General features: G+C 33.7%; 2 protein-coding genes and 1 pseudogene across 2 annotated transcripts; all 3 read right to left on the bottom strand.

Moving 5' to 3' along the window:
• Positions 1–453: 453 nt before the first annotated feature.
• Positions 454–5,953, bottom strand: LOC132615321 (mannitol dehydrogenase-like; the record flags this gene model as incomplete). The annotated part of the gene is made up of 4 exons (XM_060329906.1): positions 454–646; positions 1,188–1,205; positions 5,120–5,256; positions 5,909–5,953. Coding segments are annotated over 4 exons (393 nt in total), but the record flags the coding sequence as incomplete, so codon positions are not given.
• Positions 5,954–7,508: 1,555 nt separating this feature from the next.
• On the bottom strand, positions 7,509–17,909 carry LOC132614243 (8-hydroxygeraniol dehydrogenase-like). Its single transcript, XM_060328659.1, has 5 exons — positions 17,730–17,909; positions 16,979–17,092; positions 13,125–13,635; positions 8,019–8,172; positions 7,509–7,915 (listed from the first exon to the last, which is right to left on the bottom strand). Exons 1-5 carry the CDS (start codon positions 17,825–17,827, stop codon positions 7,713–7,715), a joined length of 1,080 nt encoding a protein of 359 aa, XP_060184642.1. The 5' UTR covers positions 17,828–17,909; the 3' UTR covers positions 7,509–7,712.
• Positions 10,377–13,118, bottom strand: LOC132614241 (probable E3 ubiquitin-protein ligase ARI8; annotated as a pseudogene).
• Positions 17,910–20,729: the final 2,820 nt, after the last annotated feature.

The raw sequence follows: 20,729 nt of genomic DNA, 5'->3' as shown, positions 1-20,729 counted from the left end.
AAGTTAATATAACGACAATATTGCTCTCCAAAAAAATAAAATCTCCTTTAGACTAATGCAATTTAATTTTAACTAACACCTAACTTTTACACTAACTAAATACTTAACAAATAGTATCGTCTATATATATGCTCTTATCAGTTAATCATGATTTATGACAAAGCTACAATATTAAGTACATGTTCAACAAACCCAATAACTTTTATTTAAACTTTGTGTATTAAGACAACTATCAAATATAAATAAATATGTAAATGCGAAGCTAATAGTAACTAAAGCGAGCTATGACATCAGTGACAAGTTCACGATCAACAAATTTCAAATTTCAAATTTCTGATCCATTTTTTATCATAAATATTTGTTTATGTCTTTCTTTAACTATAATTAATTAATATACGGAAAATGATCAAATATGTCATCCAACTATTAAAAATAACTCATTTATGCCACTCATCAATAGTTTGGCTCAATATCGAGCATAAATCGATACTTCACATCGGAATTATGACGGCGGTCCATGGCAGTATTGACATAGTCTATTGGGACAACTTCAATATCTAGTGTTATGTTATGCTTTGATGCAAAATCTAACATTTCTTGAGTTTCTTTCATTCCTCCTAAGCAACTCCCAGCAACAACTTCCTTCCTGTTTTATTTTCCACTTAACATATTGATACAAATCGAATTGGAAGAACCAATTTAATCCAAAATGCGGAATTTAAAGATACGAAGAAAAAGGGACGAGGAATAGAGGATAAAAGCAAGACCCAATTAGGACGAATTTATGGACAAATCTAAGTATATTAAACTTAGACCATTCCAATCGAATCCGATCCTAAAAGAACCACTACTATTTGACACTCAAGGCAAGAGATTCAATTTGAATCCACAAATGGCAATATCTTCATGAATATCAATGGACATAAAAGGTTCACAAACCAACAATGGATTCCACCATCATATTGACTAAAGTAGCCCCAGAATCTACCTAACAATCTATCACTCAATTTAGAGTATCACAATTCATCATCCAAAATCTTAGTAATGAAAACAACCTAAGTCTAATATTTATACTAGGGCAAAGGGGCAAATATACCCCTCAACTATAGGATATGGAGCAAATATACCCTCCGTTAAAAAAAAGGAGGATTTATGCCCTCGCCGTTAATGAAAAGGGGCATATATACCCCTCAACTATAGGATATGGAGCAAATATACCCCTCGTTACATAATTGGTGTATATATACCCCTGCCATTATAAAATGGTGCAAATATACCCCTGTCGTTTTAAAATGGTGCAAATATACCCTTTTCACTGACGGATTTTTTTTAAAAAAATATTTAGGTTATTTTTTAATTAAAAAATATCACGTGACTTTAAAAAAAAGTCTACCCATTTTTTTGTGTAGACATACTTTTCTAAGGCCACATAGTAATTTTTTCTTTTGATAGGTGGGGTCTGTTCGTTTAAAAAAAATATCTCCGTAACTTTAAAAAAAATAAGTCTACTCATTTTTTTTAAAAGAACCAGACCTTACCCATCAAAAAAAAATTACTATATGGCCTTAGAAAAGTATGTCTACGCAAAAAAATGGGTAGACTTTTTTTTAAAGTCAGGTGATATTTTTTAATTAAAAAATAACCTAAATATTTTTTTTTTAAATTCGTCAGTGAAAAGGGTAGATTTATTTTTTTAAAAGTCACGGAAATATTTTTTTTAAATGAACAGAGCCCACCTATAAAAAAAAATTACTATGTGGCCTTAGAAAAGTATGTCTACGCAAAAAAACGGGTAGACTTTTTTTTAAAGTCACGTGATATTTTTTAATTAAAAAATAACCTATATATTTTTTTTTAAAAATCCGTCAGTGAAAAGGGTAGACTTATTTTTTTTTAAAAATGGGTAGACTTATTTTTTTAAAGTCACGGAGATATTTTTTTTAAACGAACAGACCCCACCTATCAAAAAAAAATTACTATGTGGCCTTAGAAAAGTATGTCTACACAAAAAAATGGGTAGACTTTTTTTTAAAGTCACGTGATATTTTTTAATTAAAAAATAACCTAAATATTTTTTTTTAAATCCGTCAGTGAAAAGAGTATATTTGCACCATTTTAAAACGACAGGGGTATATTTGCACCATTTTATAATGGCAGGGATATATATACACCAATTTTGTAACGAGGGGTATATTTGCTCCATATCCTATAGTTGAGGGGTATATATGCCCCTTTTCATTAACGACGGGGGCATAAATCCTCCTTTTTTTTAACGGAGGGTATATTTGCTCCATATCCTATAGTTGAGGGGTATATTTGCCCCTTTGCCCTTTATACTAAAAGACTTAAGAGCTAGGCTAGTTATTACAAGAATGCCATTAATAAGGCAAGGGCCTTGTTTGGCTATCTTGAATTTTGGCTTGGAATTCGAAATGATTCCTTCTTGCGCAAATAGCCAACTCCCAACCTTGTCCAAGCTTGCAATTATAGCCACTTTGCATTTCTGTCCCTTCTTGCACGCTTGGCCACTTTGCATTTCTACCCTTCTTGCACTTCTAGCCACTTTGAGCTTTTGGCCTCCTTTCTAGTAGCTTCTTCTTCAAGTCTCGCCCGAGCTACCTTCCACACATCGTAAGCCATCTTGTGTGGCTTGTAGGAGCCTCCAAAGGCCTCAATAGTCTTCCTTCTCATCCATATAGCTTGTAGAGCTTGAAGTTTCATATCTTGGCCTTGGATGTAAGTCTTGAAATGAGGTGTGCCAAGTAGGATCATATCATCATCCCCTTCTTCAAAAGGATTCGTCCTCGAATCCGAACCTAGCAAAACCCAAGGGAAGACATACGAAAACATACTCCTCAAGGATTGAGGGTTATCACACAAAGTAATAACCACATATACATGCCAAGGATGTACAATTTGTGGTACAACCACACATCAATAGCAATCATGACTAACAAGTGTACACATGAGGTATCAAGAAGTTGATTCCTCCAAGGTTCATGACATGGGGATAGAGTAATAAAACCAATGGATGCAAAATACAAAGCATGTAATACTACATTAGTTCTATTTGATAAGAGGCACCATAGGAACTCATTTTCCAAATAATGTGTTCCTAAATCTAACAAGGTAACACCTAGGTCAAATGGGAAGTATAACCACCTATTAGGGTTAATAACACAACCAACTACCCCAAAAGTACCTTCCCTAACATAAGATGCACCCCTAACACAAATAAGAGTGTCATCATATGCAAACAAGTAATAAAGAAAGACATCACTTAAGATAACTTCCTTATCTATGTCATCCTCCAATATAGCCTCACTATTAGGTTCAAGAATAAAATCATGCAATAGACTATTATGAAGTTGAACATGAAAGGAAGAATTTGCAATTTCTAGGCAAGAATCATCTTTCTTTTTAACACTTTCCCTCCCCATAAGTTGATCACAATTCCTCAAAGAAAGATTTCTATCGTAGGGAAGAGTGTCATCATCTCATAGTGGATTACAAAACACATTATAGCCTCCAAAGGTGGCTACATGCTCAACATTGCAATACCAACCACTATGCATATCACCTTCACTAGTCAAGTTATCATCGAATAGGACATTATCTTTTAAGAGAGAAGAATCTATGAACAACGAAGATCCAGAGCATGCAATTCCACTTTCATAACGACAAAGGTCACTTTCCACAACACTTTCATGCACACGACTAGGTAAATGATCAATTATATCAACATCATCACTAAATTGAGGGTCATTAAGCACATCACAAGGTTCCTCAAATAGTGGATTTTCATAACAAACAAATTGATCAACACAAGTAACCACACTAGTTGGACGCAAATCGATCTTGCTAGAAGAATCAATTCGGTCAACGCTAGGATCAACTAGTGGGTGTCCTAACATCTCACATGACAAATGTACTAACATGCATATCAAGAGGATCAACACTAGTTGATCATATCATCCTCCCCTTCTTCTAAAGGATTCATCCTGGAATCCGATCCTAGCAAAACCCAAGGGAAGACATACAGAAACATACTCCTCAAAGATTAAGGATTAGCACACAAAGTAATAACCACACATACATGCCAATGATGGAAAATTTTGTGGTACAACCACACATCAATAACAATTATGAATAACATTGGCACACATGAGGTATCAAGAAGCTGATACCAAATGATACGAATCGAATTGGGGAAGAACCAATTCAATCCAAAATGCGAAATTTAAAGATACGAAGAAAAAAGGATGAGGAATAAAGGATAAAAGTAAGACTCAATTAGGGTGAATTTATGGACAAACCTAAGTATATTAAACTTAGACCCTTCCAACCGAATCCGATCCTAAAACAAGCACTATTATTTGACACTCAAGGCAAGAGATTCAATTTAAATCCACAAATGGCAATCTCTTCATGAATATCAATGGACATAAAAGGTTCACAAACCAACAATGGATTCCACCATCATATTGACTAAAGTAGCTCTAGAATCTACCTAACAATCTATCACTCAATTTAGAGTATCATAATTCATCATCCAAAATCTTAGTAATGAAAATAACCTAAGTCTAATAGTTATACTAAAAGACTTAAGAGCTAGGCTAGTTATTACAAGAATGTCATTAATGAGGCAAGAGCCTTGTTTGGCTATCTTGAATATTGGCTTGGAATTCGAAATGATCCCTTCTTGCGCAAATAGCCAACTCCCGACCTTGTCCAAGCTTGCAATTGTAGCCACTTTGCATTTCTGTCCCTTCTTGCACGCTTGGCCACTTTGCATTTCCACCTTCTTGCACTTCTAGCCACTTTGAGCTTTTGGCCTCCTTTCTAGTAGCTTCTTCTTCAAGCCTCGCCCAAGCTACCTTCCACACATTGTAAGCCATCTTGTGTGGCTTTTAGGAGCCTCCAAAGGCCTCAATTGTCTTCCTTCTCATCCATATAGCTTGTAGAGCTTGAAATTCCATATCTTGGCCTTGGATGTAAGTCTTGAAACGAGGTGTGCCAAGTATGATCATATCACATATACTTCAATATAAACTTTAATAACTTAGAGAGTGCACAAAGGTCATAAATTGAAGTATTTAATTTATAAAAAGAGGAAGGCACTGGCAATTCAAGTGGTTTTCCAACTGCACCAACCATAACAAGCTTTCCATTAGTCTTTAACATACCAAGCAATGGCAAAAGTGGATGGACTGCCGAAACAGTATCAATAATGCCATCCAATGTGTTCATTGCACCGTGTTACATTAATCCAAGATTTTAAAAAAAAACAATTCAATATTTCAACCAGGGTAATCGGTAATAAATAACTCTCTACTATATGAAATATCTTAATTTTACCCTTTATTGGGTCATTCATATTCCATACACTTACCATTAGAAAATTGTCTCACATTTGTCTTGATTCTAACGGAGCTCCAACGTGCACGGACTCTGAAGTATATATAATAGAGATAATTTAAACCATAGTCAAAAGTAGCGGTAAATCTGGACCTCTTTTTTAAAGATTTTGCACGTGGAATCCATAGAGTTTGTGATGGAGCTCTATCGAGGGTAAATACATGACAATTTCTAATTAGAGGCGAATCCATGATTTGAAGTTTATAAATCCTACAACGACCTCAGATTAATATTTATAGTAATAAATATGTTTACAATCTAATATTTAGAGATGTTAAGTGGATTTTTAAGAATATGTACAGGTGTAGACAAAAGTTACTTGATTCACGTGCCCATAACTTATTGTAGATCCATCTATACTGCTAACTTCAAGGATATGAATCGGCGGAAAGTATAACAGAGGGTTAAAACTTAAGATATTTTGTATGGTCAAGGAGTAAAATTGGACATTTTTCCTTTCAGCAAAAAGAAAAGGCTGAATTATACACACCTGGATTTGCTCAGTGTCGTTGCTAAGTAAAAACTTATCAGCACAAATATGTTACCGTAGCTAGTGATTATATGGGTGACTGAGAGGATACCTCAAAAAGCTGGAGCTAAAAGTCTATGAATAAGGGGACAATGCTCATTGATGTGCGTCGCAATGGTACGTATAACGACTTCGCGACAAAGCATAACATAACACACCAGATGTTGAAGTCGTGCCAAAGGAGTACGTGAATACGGCGTTGGAGTGCCTTCTGAAATCGGATGTGAAGTATCATTTTGTGCTTGACATTGGCAACACATTGATAATTGAACAAGAGTTAAGATATGCGCATATCCGTGTTTTTCTGGTCAAGAAAAATGAGAATTGGGGTCAATTTCTTATGTCCCGTCCCGTCTTTTGTTTAAGCTTGCATGTATTGGTATTTATTTCTTATGTTTTGTGTACCAAAAGGAAGGAGTCAGAATAAATACAATATTGTGTTTCATAGTTTTGATCACACTCATGTTTCATGTAATATTGAGAAGTAAGAGCAATTTAGAAATTTTAAACATATTGACATGGAATACACATGCAACGTCACGTGCCCATAAATTAATACAACACAAAGAAGATAGCTAGCTATAAATTATCAAAATTAAGAAATGTAATGCCTAGAAAAAGTGAGATTGAGCAAACGCATAGGGAAAATCCAATATATTTATACTAGTTAGTTTCAAGGCCTTTGTTTTTGTTATTATTACTACTACTATTTTTATTTGCTTCAAGAAATGGAGTTGAAGTCATATATGATCGCCTACTTCTTTCGTGCAAGTGATGTATAAGAATAGTTTATCTGCTCTCGTGTTTATATCATAGTTAGACAAATAAATGCACATGTGTTTATATATAGAAGCGAATCCAGGATTTCAAGAAGGTGGGTTCACCATTAGCTATAAGACTTTTTGATTTCTTTTACCTTTGGTTCGCTTTAGTTGAGTGACCATGTGTTCACGTGACCTAAATTTGATACCTACATTCGACTCTGATTGTATATAATATTTTTCATATAACTATATATATATATATATATTAATAATATAGTTATATGAAAAAAGTATTATATACAATCAGAGCAGGATAAGTTAACATAATGTAAACACCATTAGAAGGTGTGGTAAAGTATTAAAGTACCTCTCATTTAATCAAAAGCCTCAGATTCGAATCCCTCAAAATTGAGTCACTTTTGATAGAAAACATTTCCTGGCGTGAATTCAAATTAATCGAATCCTGAAACGAATATATAACACCGAGTGTAAAACAAAATATTTTTATGGGTGTAAGTACTAACATATCCGTTAGGTGTTGGGATGGGGTGGGGTGGGGTGGGGGGGATTCAAGAGGATGAGGTGTCACGGAATTTGATTTGTTGTGTAATGTGAGGAGCATGTGATAAAGGAAAATGGAGCCAAGAAATGCCAGATGGAACATAATACTAGTTAATTATTTATTCCAAGAGATAATATAAAAATAAGTAATCTTCTTAGTAAATAACATAAAAAACTAGATGTTATTTACTAAGAATTAAACTGAGATAGAACAAAAAAACTAGAGGTTAAGTCAATCCAGTAACAGTCTGGCAAACCACCAATTATTAAAGATTCAAGGGGAGAAGTGCATAGATGAAACTCGGCCAAAATCTACTATTTCAACCGTAAATAAACTATTCAAGTTCCATGAAAACTCTGATAAAGTCTTCCATAACCAGAGCAAAATGCTCATTTATTTTATTCATAATGATAGTGCTCAAACCAATTTGCTCGCACGCTTAATCAGCTTTCATCGTTTTCCCAACATCGAGCACGAATCGATACTTGACATCCGATTTCAATAGACGTTCAATAGCAGTATTCACATAATCCACTGAAACAACTTCAACGTTAGGTGTAATATTATGTTTTGCTGCAAACTCAAGCATTTCTTGGGTCTCTTTCATTCCTCCAATTATACTTCCTCCCATAATTTTCCTCCCTGTTTGTTTCATACGAATGTTATTAGAACTATATTGAATAATCCCAAATATCAGAAATGAAAAGATAATTAAGAAAAGAAAAAATATTATTTATTTACGTACCCAGAAGCAAGGGGAAGACTGGTAATTCAAGTGGCTTTGGCGGTGCACCAACCATTACAAGCTTTCCATGAGGCTTTAGTATATTGAGTAATGGGAAAATAGGATGTTGTGCTGAAACAGTGTCTATAATTCCATCCAATGTGCTTGTTGCAGCCTGCAAAGTAACAACAATACAAGTCGTATTCAACGCCAACATATATATGCTCGTGCCCTCATATCTACAGTATGCCATATTCATATAGACCGTTAACCATTAAATTAACAGTGTCAAGTTTAGCACATTAAATATAAGTCATTCAAATTTAGCCCATGAAAATATAGACCGTCCAATTTGTCCAGACTTGGATGAGTTGGATTGAGTATAAATTCATAGGGAAAAGGACACTGTGTGTCCAACCAGCCCAAGCTAATCTCATATTTAGCTAATATTTGGGCTTAATGTCAGTACAAGTCCACTCAGCCCAAACTAATTCCACCCCGTAGCCTAGCGGTTGAAAGCCCACGCCTAATGTCTTTATTTCCATTAAGCTAAGGCAAAAGGATAGAATTGGGATTTCCATCATCGACATCTTCTCTTTTCAACATAACTGTAAAGGATTTCTTCATTATCTCCTATTTTAAGCTCGATTATGTTCGAAATTGACACGTTCTCTTTAGATAATAATGCCTATTTCCATTAAGTTGTATCTATTTTGTATATATACACATTGTATTGTATATATTTTGTATATTGTTTGTATAGTGAACTTTATTGTATGTATAAAACTTGTATATAAAACTTGAAGCTAGTTTGATGTGCTCATGTATTGTGTGGTTGAGAATCTGAACCAGAGGCTATTCCTTTTTCTGACACACACAAGATGTATATATATATATATATATATATATATATATATATATATATATATTGAACCTGCTCTATACAGAGCACTGTACTGATACATATACAGGGCACTGTGTTGATACATATTATATACACAAATGATACATATTATATACAAAAATGATACAGTTTTCTATTCTATACAGGGCACTGTGCTGATGCATATTATGTACAAAAATGATACATAACTTAGTGATTCATATTTTATACAGTTTCTATACATTACAGATAGGTACTGATGCATATTTTATACACATACATATTATAAACAAAAATGATTTTTACGGATGTTGTTTAGGTGTTATATAGGTTGAAGTTTCCATGTTTAAGAGTGATTGAAGGAGGAAATTGCCTCAAAGTTTTGCGTTTGGACTTTTAGTTGAAAATTGTGTTATTTAAGTTTTGGCAAACGGATGAGATTTTTTTAAGGGGAAAAAACATAACTGTACAATTATATAAAAATATTTACAAAACCTTAGCAGAATTATCTAATCAACATTGAATGGCAATTAGGAGTTACCTATCCTAAGGATTCCTCTATATTAAAGGAATGTAGTTGGACGAGTCATTAACAACCTTGCTTATCTTTCTACTTTTTGCTAAAAAATTATCTTCCACACCAACAATTGTGTTCCTACTTCCTTTCCATTTTAGTAATCTGATTTTGCTATATATTATATTTATTGAATTATATTATGTATAAAATACATCTATATACATCAGAAAATGAATTACACCACGTATATTATATTTATATCAGGTGTATAATATTATACCTTAATACCATTATAGTATATGTTGAATTATACTATGTATAATATCAGTATACCTCTAAAATGGATTATACCATGTATATTATATTATACCTCAATAAAATTATCTTATAATTGAATTATACCACGTATATAAAAACATTAGTATGCATAGAATATATATACTGATTAAGATGAATTATCTTCATAGTGATTAAGAGTTAGTGTACCGGTTAAAGAGGAGAGAGAAAATATGAGAAACATGAAGAAATATAACCACATCCCTAGTTTAGTGGGATGCAATTTTTAAATCTTCAATTAGCTGTACGGTTTTTTTTCTAATATTTTTTAAAAAGTAATAAAACTTGCTATTTTTGTGGAACTTTAAAAGTTGTGCTAATTATGTTCAAACTCTTAGAAGGTGACAAGCCACGTAATTTTCTCTTTTTTTAATAGCTACATTGTGGGTTTGGAGAAATTTGGGCCAGTGGGCAGGTTTAATATGGGCCGAACGACCAATTGTGTCTTTTTCCCAAATTCATAAGCATGTCGCTTTAGATATAGTAGTCCATCAAGTTTCGACTACTTTAAGCTAGCTCAAATTAGCTCATACAAAAACTTATCATCAAAATATAGAAAAATAATTTCGTCTATTAAAAAAATAAAAAATAAAAAATAAAAAGAAAAACTAAGACTTTAAACTCAAATCTAAAACAATGAACCTTCAACTTCAAATTCCTATTCTTGATCCATTTGAATCATTACTAAAATTCTTAATACAAGAGCCAAAATAAAGACAAGCATCCATATGATTCCATACACATTCCAATTTAAAAATAAAATAAAATTGATAGTCTCTATTTCTGACGGGTCCTTCTCTTGGATTCTTTTGAGTTGCTCACATCTTCGAGTCCATTCTCTAAGGCAATAACCAACTTGTCAAAATAATTTCCGGTAACCTTAGTTAGTCCACTAAGTTTCGAACGAAAAACGACGAAATTCTTATAAGGTCCTTGCTCGGTATACTCCAATTTCTTGGTAGATCCAATATGATTAAACAATTCTTTCTCTGCACATTCATGAAGTCGCTCAAGACCTGCTTCAGCTTGCCCTTGCAAGTACTCAAAAAATTGCTTTTTGGTCTTCTCCTTTTCTGGTAAATAAAATCCATAAGCATAAGTCCATTTCAAGACTCTTCTACACTCAACAATTTGTTGCCAAGCTTGTATAATGAATTCCAATTCAATCTCCCTTAAAGAGTGCAATTCACTCAGTTTCTTCAATCCTTCATCTCTCATCTCATTTAAATCCTTTAAGGCCTTAATTTTGTTTCGGCTTCTCATTTGATAACCATCTCTCATAGTAATGTGTGTACCTTTGAACGTGTTTCTTGGCTTCCTTTTTCTCTTTGTTTCCTCGTAACGATTACAATTACCATCACAAGAACCCCATTTTTCTAAACAAAGCCAACAAAATTGGTAACAACACTTACAAGTCATATGCATACATCCCTTATTTTTTTTATTAGGGTTGAAACATTTGGGACATTTCTTAGTGAAAGCCAGAATCCAATTCGTACTTTCACTTTCCGCACGATTTCTAATCCTCCACTTAGCTATAGTGTCACAGTCAATCGGTCGATGATTCTCATCCAAGCAATTCCAACAGAAACAATTAGAACAATCACAAATCACATTGTAATTTTCACTCCCAATTTCGAATTTGACCGCATATTCACATCCAGGGGCAGGACACCACTTGATCTTCCTATTTTCTTCGACATAAGATCTATACAAATAATCATAATACTTCAATCTATCTTTCTCCTGTGCTAACATAACGGTCCTACTTTGACCTACCATGATTTTACAACACGGCTCCGGACAACGTAAGACAAGACATCTCGGACCACTTTCAATCGACGTGCTAACGTAATATTCCCAACATTCCTTACAAAAAGGATGTTTGCAATCAGCAAAATCAATCATATCAACAGGATATTCCTCAAAACATATCCCACATGTCAAAGTCAAACGATTAGAATCCCAAGACTGGTTTTTTTCCGTTTCTTGTTCAGATAACATACCTATAGCCTTGCGGACCTTGGATTCGTTAGCAAACCATTCTTCATTAGCTCTAGTGATACTCCAATTATAGTGACGAAGAAGGGCTACAGAAACGTCTGTTGGAACCGAAAGAATTGTTGAAGTTTTCGAGATATCTTCTTCCATGAGTCGACGAATATCCGTAGCCTTCAAGATTCTGTAATTTTTCGGGTTATTGGCGTCTATGGGTTCATCAATGGTATCTCCATCACTGAAAACTTCCTCCTCCGAATCCATATCATATGTATCATGATCGGATTCCATTAGCAAAATTGTGATATATTAGAGTACTCTTGGTTGGTGCTACGTTAAAAGGAGATAAACATGTATATAAAACTAAATATACAACCTAAACCTATATGGTGTCGGGAAAAGAAAAAAGAACCTAACAGAAGTAGGAACGGAGAAAAAACCTAACAGATGTAGTAATAAAATAAAAAATAAAAAAACTAGCAGAAGTAGGAAGCTCTTATTCTTCCTTTTTAATTTCTTAGAGGCTTAATAGTGATGGTCACATAATTATAGCTTTTTTTCACCAAAGTAACAGTTTTAGACATTTTAAAATTAGATGCAATGATCCAATTCAGTTTTGGCAGTTGATTTAATATCAGGGGGTTTATTAGCTGGTTGAAAAGGTGAAGAGTTTATTGTTTTCCGAACCAAAAAAGTTAAAAGGGTTAAGTGGAATTTACTTATATATAATGTTTACTTTATTATTTATAAAATCCGGTCAAGTGGGTTAGAGGTTCTTACATTATGGTATTTCATATATTTGTGCCCCGACATGTTTGTTGATTAGACCTCAAACACATATACCAGTTTAATGGGCGAACAATCCAACCTTTGGAACATACCTCCAGATGGAGAAGCGCCGGCATTGAGGTGCCAAAGTAGTTAATAATTAATTCTTTTGACCGACTACTTGTACGTAAATGTAAGTAGAAAAGCGGTAGAAACAAAAATAAATAGTGCAATAGCAATAGATGTCGTTTCAACCGATCCAAATGTAACCCAGCCCTTCCACAAGAGATGGGACCAAGAGCTTTCTAACTAGGAATGACAGGATTTAAAATGTTTAGGGATAACACTTTTAAGAAATAAACTTATTTAAGTTATTTCTTTCCAAACAAAAAAGAGTTTTTTCCCCTATTAGGCTTAACGTCATGCACGATATTATATAGAAGAATTAACTTATATGGCCGCCAATTCAAAATAGCCGATAGATGTAAAATGTGCATAACTATGTATAATCAGTATATAATTTATTTATACCGCCTAAGAAACAAACAATAAATTTAGCCAGCTATTTGGATAAAGATCCCAATTATATAATTGCAATTTTAAAGAACAAAAGCAGAAAATTTACCTGCATTTGTTCAGGATCACGACTGAGGAAGAATGAATCAGCACCAAGACGTTCAATAGCTTCATCCTTCTTATTAATAGAAGTACTAATCACAGTTACATTGCATCCAAAAGCCTTTGCAAATTTCACAGCCATATGACCAAGTCCACCAAGGCCAACAACACCAATGTTCAATCCAGGCTTGTCAAGCCCAAAATATTTCAATGGACTATAAGTTGTTATTCCAGCACACAACAAAGGGGCAGCTTCCATTGGTAAATTCTCCGGCCAAAGGACCACGAAATGCTCGTCAGCGACCATGAGATCGGAGTAGCCTCCGTATGTGGTGGTTCCGTCGTAGTAAGTTGTACTATATGTGCCAATGTGGCTAGGACAATATTGTTCGAGGTCATTGGTACAACTCTCACATTTTCGACACGATCCCACGAGTACTCCAACACCTACTTTGTCCCCGACCTTCACTTTGTCGACCTTGTTACCAACCTCAGTTACCACGCCCACGATCTCATGCCTGTGCAACAAAGGTAAGATGTGGATTGAATAGAGTTTCAGTGGCCAATAGATCTACCATGGCCTCATTTGAATTATCTAAATAAAAGAAATTGAAAGATTTAAAAGGTTGTATATATATTTGATATTAGCTACTAGTTCATATATAGATGATAGCCCTATCAAATGTCCATCTAATTTGTCGACGGATTTCTATTGTTTAGCGATAGAATATTGTCAAGATATGACCGCCCATAATTAGTAGTGGGGTAAGATTAAAGGTTAGCATTTATAATGAGTTAAAATGAGTGAAACTCATTACCGCATACATCATATAAGTGCGAGTAGTAAAATTATCTCATGAAAATATAACTTCAACCTGTTAAAGTTTGGGCGAGTTGAGTTAAACAAATTTTTATAACGAATCAATATGTGCACAGAAATAAGTGAAATATTTTTTGAAAAAAAAATTCTTATTTGATATGTTAGATATTGCTATAATAAGGAAAAAAGTTGTATTAGTTTTCTTTTAACAAATGCTACAAAAAAATTAGGAAATTAAAAGCCATGATTTATTGTTTTCCTCATTATTTATTCAATCCATCTTATGCCATGATTGATTCGGCCACTTGAGTTGACTTAGTCTTTCTCTCCTAGTACAGTTTGTGACTCTAATAAAGAGAACAATTCTATAGCACCGATATATAAAGTTTCAAATTTGAATTGAATCCTGTTCCTGATTACAGATCACTGTATTTTTGCCGGCAAAACTTATATAATAGGCAAAATCATACAAAAAGATAAAGAAATATGAAATACTCCCTCCATTTGACTTTGTTTGTCATGTTTGTCATACTATCATTTTAGTATGATTCAAAATGACTGCCATTTGGTATATTTAGTAATTCTTTTTAAACTCAACATCCTATATGGCATATTTAATATCACAAGATCAAGAGACATTTCACACAAAACTTTAGTTTAAAATCATAAAATTCAAAACCCTTCTTTATTTTTTAAAAATTTGTGTCGAGTCAAACTAAAACAAACAAATTAAATTCAAGGTTGTAATCATAACATATGTGTCCGGCGAGCGTCAATTTCACTCAACCTGCTACTTCGACGTAGTAGGAATCCATGTAATGGTAGGGGGAAATGGTGGTACGTCTTAAATTGGATTGAAACAGCTGAAGTTATCAACACCACATAGAGTGTTTGGGAACATATCGTGTTACGTGTAATTATAATTATCTTGGAAAAATTAATGATATTGTCCGTGTCAAAAGTCCATCATGTGAGTTGATGTATAGTGGTGTAGTTTTGGCGTTCACTGGCACTTTATCTCCAAGAGTGGTCCATTTTATTTTGTTGTTTTTAGTTCAATCTCTAAGAGTTATTTTGATGGAATTTCAGTAAAAAGAATCTTTAAATAAGACATCTTTCTCAAGAAAAAGTATGTATTACACCACACAGAATATTTTGGTCCGAAGATTTGGTCACTAGTTTGATAAAATTTATAGATCGAATCGTAATTCCGAAAATACACTAATAATTGGAAGAGTAGTTATATATAAAAAAAATGTTTATCTACTTTGAAACTTGTCACAACTAAGTAGGCCTAGCGCTTTATATAGTGTCAAACAACTTTGCATATTTTGAAGTTTGATAATAGTGAACATATTGTCCTTCAATGTTGAAATCGAATAATAATATATTCTTGTTGATAAAGAATAATCAATCAGTATGACATTTGATAAAAATATCATCACATAAATGGTGTTATTTTGAAAAACATCTATATGCGGGTTGTGGCACAACGAATACTTCATTACCGATTGATAGACATTTGATTTATTGCACTAAAAATGAAATACATATGGTATAATTAAAACATGTATTTGATTTAAACTAGATATAAAGTGAGTTAAATTATTATTTTCAATTTTATTACTTGAAATGCGCAAATATATATCTTTATGTTTAATCCCGAATTACTAATCCCGAGATTCTTATCCCACATGAAGTGTTAATATAACAATTATGGTATAACACAACCCGCAATTGCTAATCATAGAATAAAAATTCCTAGGGAATATGGAATTAGTTAATCCCAAATTCAATCCCCAAAATATATTCCTTATTCCTCAAACTAAACGTCATAGTTTTGGTTAGAAACAAACAAAAAGGTGATTGGAGAAGAAAAGAAAATATTTTCCTTACCCTTTGTTTGGATGGTTGTTTCCCGTGGTTCATTAATGTACAGTATGGTATGGTACAATATGGTATTGTATTGTATTGTACTGTATCAATGAATATAATGTTTGGATAGACTGTATCGTTTGTTGTAGTTTAATAACATTTGTATTGTTTGGTTTGACTGTATGGTACTGTATAATAACTTATAAGTTTACTAAAATATCCTTAACTCTTAATTAGAAATAATTTATATATATTAATAAAACTCAGGTAAAGAATAAAATAGAAAGTTTAAAAAATAAGTCGGTAGTGGGTGGGGGAGGGGTGGGTGGTGTGAGGTGGGTGATTGTGAGATGAGAGTGGGGGTAGTGGGTAGTAAAGTGGGGGTGAGTGGTTGTGGGGGTGGGGGTGGGTGGTGGTGAGGGGTAGTGGGAAGGGGTGGTGGAGGGGTGGGTAGTGTGGGATGAGGGTGGGGGTGAGTTGTTGTGGGGTGGGGTTGGGCGGTGGTGAGGGGTAGTGGGTGGTGGTTGGGGTGGTGGGGGTGGGTGGCAGAGGAGTGGGGTAGTTGGGGCTGGGGGTGGGTGGTAGGGTGGGGTGGGGTTGGGGTGAGTGGCGGGGGGTGAGTGGTAACGTGGGGCAGGGGTGGGGGTGGGGTGGGGGTGAGTGGTAGGGTGGGGGTGGGGTGGGGTGAGGTGGATGGTGGAGGGTGGAGGGTGGAGGGTGGAGGGTATAATAGAGAAATGAAATACGTAACCACGGAAAAACCACCGAATTCGTGGTTTCAAAAATTGGGACTTTTCATGGTTATATAACTATAGAATGAACCACGGGTTTACAACACCATACCACATAATTTTAAAAATAATGGAAACAAACATGGTTTCCTAGAAAATCATACATTAATGAACCACGGGAAACCACCATCCAAACAGGGGGTTAGGATTTTTGTTTCAAACCAAAAAGGAAAGACAAATAAGCAGGCAAGAGGAAACAATGTAGGTGATTTTATGCGATAATTATTTTCCCTGCTTTTACTATACAAATCAAACAAGAAGAAGAGCAATTTCACGCTAAATTTCCTTGCTTAATTACCCTAATTAATTTTCCATAAACCTAAACTTTCTGCATGTATAAGAGAGGCAAATTAGAATGGAATATAATTTATTTACCCGGGCACAATAGGATACTTGGTATTGCCCCACTCATTCTTGAGCATATGAAGATCTGAGTGACAAATTCCACAATACAACACTTTGAACTGCACATCATTCTCTCCAGTAGCCCTGCACCCACAAAATATTTGTGGACATTTAAAAAAACTATAGTTAAAATTCGACCAAGGTTTAAATTTAAATCTCAGTAGATACAAAAAAAAGTTACAAGGTGATTCCTTTTCCATCGGCTCACTCGACAAGTTGTGCTGATGGCAAGTAGTAGTATGAACAAGCATGCAAAATCACCATCTTTATTATTTGTTCTGATGAAAAGAAATAACTACATGTTGAATTAATTAATCGAGGTGTGCATAAGTCAATCCCAACCACCACCAATTTAAACAGAAGGGTTTATAATTCCACCTAAATTGTACTCTCGCTTATTTATCAGGTTAAAATATACTTCCGCTCACCTTAGTTCCCTTAATCCTTTTCAAAGATGCACTTCATACAAAAAAATTAATACTTATCTTGATTTCATGATGATTCGAACTCACAACCTCAAGTTGTAAGCACCCTTTATGTCCAACCTTAAGATTGTGAATACAAATCACCAAGGGTACAAGGTGGGTAACTTCTGGCGAAGGAATACAAAAGAAAGTATATAATAAAAAATAAAAATAAAATCATTTCTCCATATTTCTCCCTCTTTTTTTTTTTTTTTTTTGTGTGTGTGTGTTTTTTCACTTTCGTATCAAATCCATACCTTCTTGAGAAGTTGAAAGGAGAAAGAACACCAGATGTATCTCTAGCAGCCCATCCAGATGCTTTAATTGGGTGCTCACTTTCATGGGATTTAGCCATTTTTTTTTCTTTCTAAAAGTGAAGTTAGAGAGTCACTTAAAAATATAAAAGAAAGCCAAACAGAAGAAAATGTGGAAAAAATGTGTACAAATTAAAACCAAGTGGCCATTTGGTATCCATATTTATAATTTTCTGAACTCTAAAGGACGTGCAAAAAGAGAAAGAAAATAAATAGAGGCATAAATTTTAAAGATTTATTCCTTTATTAGAGATAATATGATTGTGAAAGCCTGAAAGGTAATGATTCCTTTTTAGAGTTTCTTTATCACCTTTTTTATCATGTTCTTTACCAAAAGAGACCCTCCGAATTAAATTACTTCATATGATCCTAAGTAAGACTTTACACGCAGTACCAATTCAAGAAATTGAATCTCCAAATTGATTACAGTACAATGAGCCTTAGATATTTTTTAAGTTGTTTACGTGTAATTTGTTGTTCTTCCCTATTACGGCCAAACCTCTCTATAACAACATCATTGGGTTTGAATTTTTTTGTTGTTATAGAGAATTGTTGTTATAAATATATAACAGCATTGACATGCGTTGTTATAGGCAAAATGATGCATAAAATCAAAATTTTCAATTTTAATTGTCAAATTCTAAGCTTAATCACATTTGTATAACGAAGGAAAATCTTTTAATAATGAAAATATATATATTCATATGATATTTTTTGTCATAAATAGAGTATTAAAGGATCAAATATTTGGTTAAAATCTCTAAAATTATTATTGGTAATCATAGATATTCTATTTTATAAAAATCGTTAATTATTATATTACCAAAAAAAGAAAGATAGTTGTTATATGAGGGGTGATTTTACAAAGAGGTTACTGTTTTAAAGTTTGTTGTTGTTATAGGTGAAATGCTGTTATAGAGAAGTAAAATATAACATAAAAAATCTGTTCCGGAAAAATTTAACTGTTATAAAGAGGTGCCGTTATATGCAGATGCCGTTATAGAGAAGTCTGACCGTATTAATACGTACCTCGATGAACGACCGATAAACATAAAAAGTTAATCATAACAAATTTTATGAATCAATGTAGCAAATATGTAAAATGATCACTGTTGAGTCTTAAAACTCAACTATTAGAGGTTTTTAATTAGTTAAATTTCTCATATCTATAATTTATTCCTCAAGTTTAAGGATATGTTAACATATCACTATAGCATTTTGATGGACCTTTAGAGCATTTTAATATTAATTTATATTATATTAAAGTGCATCAATTGTACGTTACCAACTCTGCAGCATTTTCCATTTACGTTTGGATCATTATTTTCTAATTACTCATTTGAGTAAATGGATGAATGTGGACATAAATTTGAAATTTTCATAACCACTATTTCATTACTCCTGCACGTTAATGGCACATAATGATTACTTTATTTTCTTTGTAACCTTTTAGTGATTATACTCCATATTCACACCACTTTATTAATTACCCCACTAATTCACTCTTTTCATCCAATCAATTCAAGGATGAATTTTTCAACTATAAATAGTTTATCATCCTTACCTTGTGGGAGAAAAAAAAAATATTGGAGAGTTCTTGAAAGAGTGACGAAAATAAAAGAGAGTTTATTTAGTTAAAGGAAGGTGTTCTTTTTGGTGGAGCTTTGGACTCAACATTTTGTCTAGAGTTTGTTGAGTTATACAAAGTGATCGGGTTGTTGCATCCTGGAGGGGATGAGTCAAAAAGATTACTATTGAACCGGTAAAGATTTGCTGCAGTAGGCTTGAATCTCCTTAAAGAGAGCGAGATATCCGCGCCTCAGCTGAAGACATTTTTTTTATTTTATTTTTCAATTATAATTTTATTTTTCAATTATAATTTTATTTTTATTGTATTATCACCAACAATTTTAAGGAGATTCAATGGCTACAATTGAAAAATCTGGATGTCAAAGTGGGAGATCTTAACAAGACATTTCGGTTCAACGGTACTCATTTTAAGAGATGGAAGGGTAAAGTATTTTTCTACTTAAGTCTTCTCAATGTTTCTTATGTGTTAACTGAGAAGAATCCAAACAAAGTAGATAACTCTTCCATGAATGATGAAAAACTTATTTCTCTTCAAGAAAAAGTTGAAAATTATGATGAGGATTCTTACAAGTGTCGGTATTATCTGCTTAATTGTCTATCAGATAATTTTTATGATTATTATGATAGAACTTACTCTACTGGAAAGAAAATTTGGAAAGCATTGCAGAGTAAATATGATACCGAGGAGGCTGGAGCGAAAAAATATGCTGCTAGTAGATTTTTTCGTTTCCAAATGGTGGACAACAAATCAGTGGTAGACCAAGCTCAGGACATTATAATGATCATTGGAGAGCTCAGGTCCGAGGAGATAAAAATTGGAGATAACCTTATTGTTTGTGGCATAATAGATAAACTTCCACCTTCATGGAAGGAATTTCAAAAAAACTATGCGCCACAATCAAAAGGAAACTTCACTTGAAACATTGATTATGCGAATCCGCATGGAAGAATAGGCAAGGGGCCAAGATGCACTTTTGCAAACGGAAGAGAGCACCTTACAACCTGTCATAAATAAGGTAAATTTAATTACTTCAAATAATGCTGCTCCTAATGCTAACAAAAATACCTCTATGAAGCCTAAGAAGAAAATATTCAAGAAAAATAATGGTAGACCTCCCAAAAAAAAATAATGGTGATAATAATCAAGCACAAAATCAACAAGCACAAAATGGAGGACCATGCTTTGTCTGTGGCAAGAGTGGGCATATTGCTCGATATTGCAAGTTTCGGAAACGTGGTCCTACACCTCAGGCGAACGTTACTGAAGAGCCACTTATGGCGATGATAACAGACATAAATATGGTTGAAAATGTTGATGGATGGTGAGCTGATTCTGGTGCAAACCGTCATGTG

Source organism: Lycium barbarum, chromosome 10 (genome assembly GCF_019175385.1).
Source record: "Lycium barbarum isolate Lr01 chromosome 10, ASM1917538v2, whole genome shotgun sequence".
Taxonomy (NCBI): domain Eukaryota; kingdom Viridiplantae; phylum Streptophyta; class Magnoliopsida; order Solanales; family Solanaceae; genus Lycium; species Lycium barbarum.
This window is presented reverse-complemented; position numbering and strand designations above follow the sequence as displayed.

What these genes read in the sequence shown, in the direction of transcription:
- LOC132614243 (XM_060328659.1), bottom strand. Translation starts at nt 17,827, where the DNA reads ATGGCTAAATCCCATGAAAGTGAGCACCCAATTAAAGCATCTGGATGG. An exon ending in CCTTTCAACTTCTCAAGAAG is followed by an intron (nt 17,093 to 17,729) that starts GTATGGATTTGA and finishes TTGTGGGTGCAG; the next exon opens with GGCTACTGGAGAGAATGATG. An exon ending in AAGTATCCTATTGTGCCCGG is followed by an intron (nt 13,636 to 16,978) that starts GTAAATAAATTA and finishes TTTGTTGCACAG; the next exon opens with GCATGAGATCGTGGGCGTGG.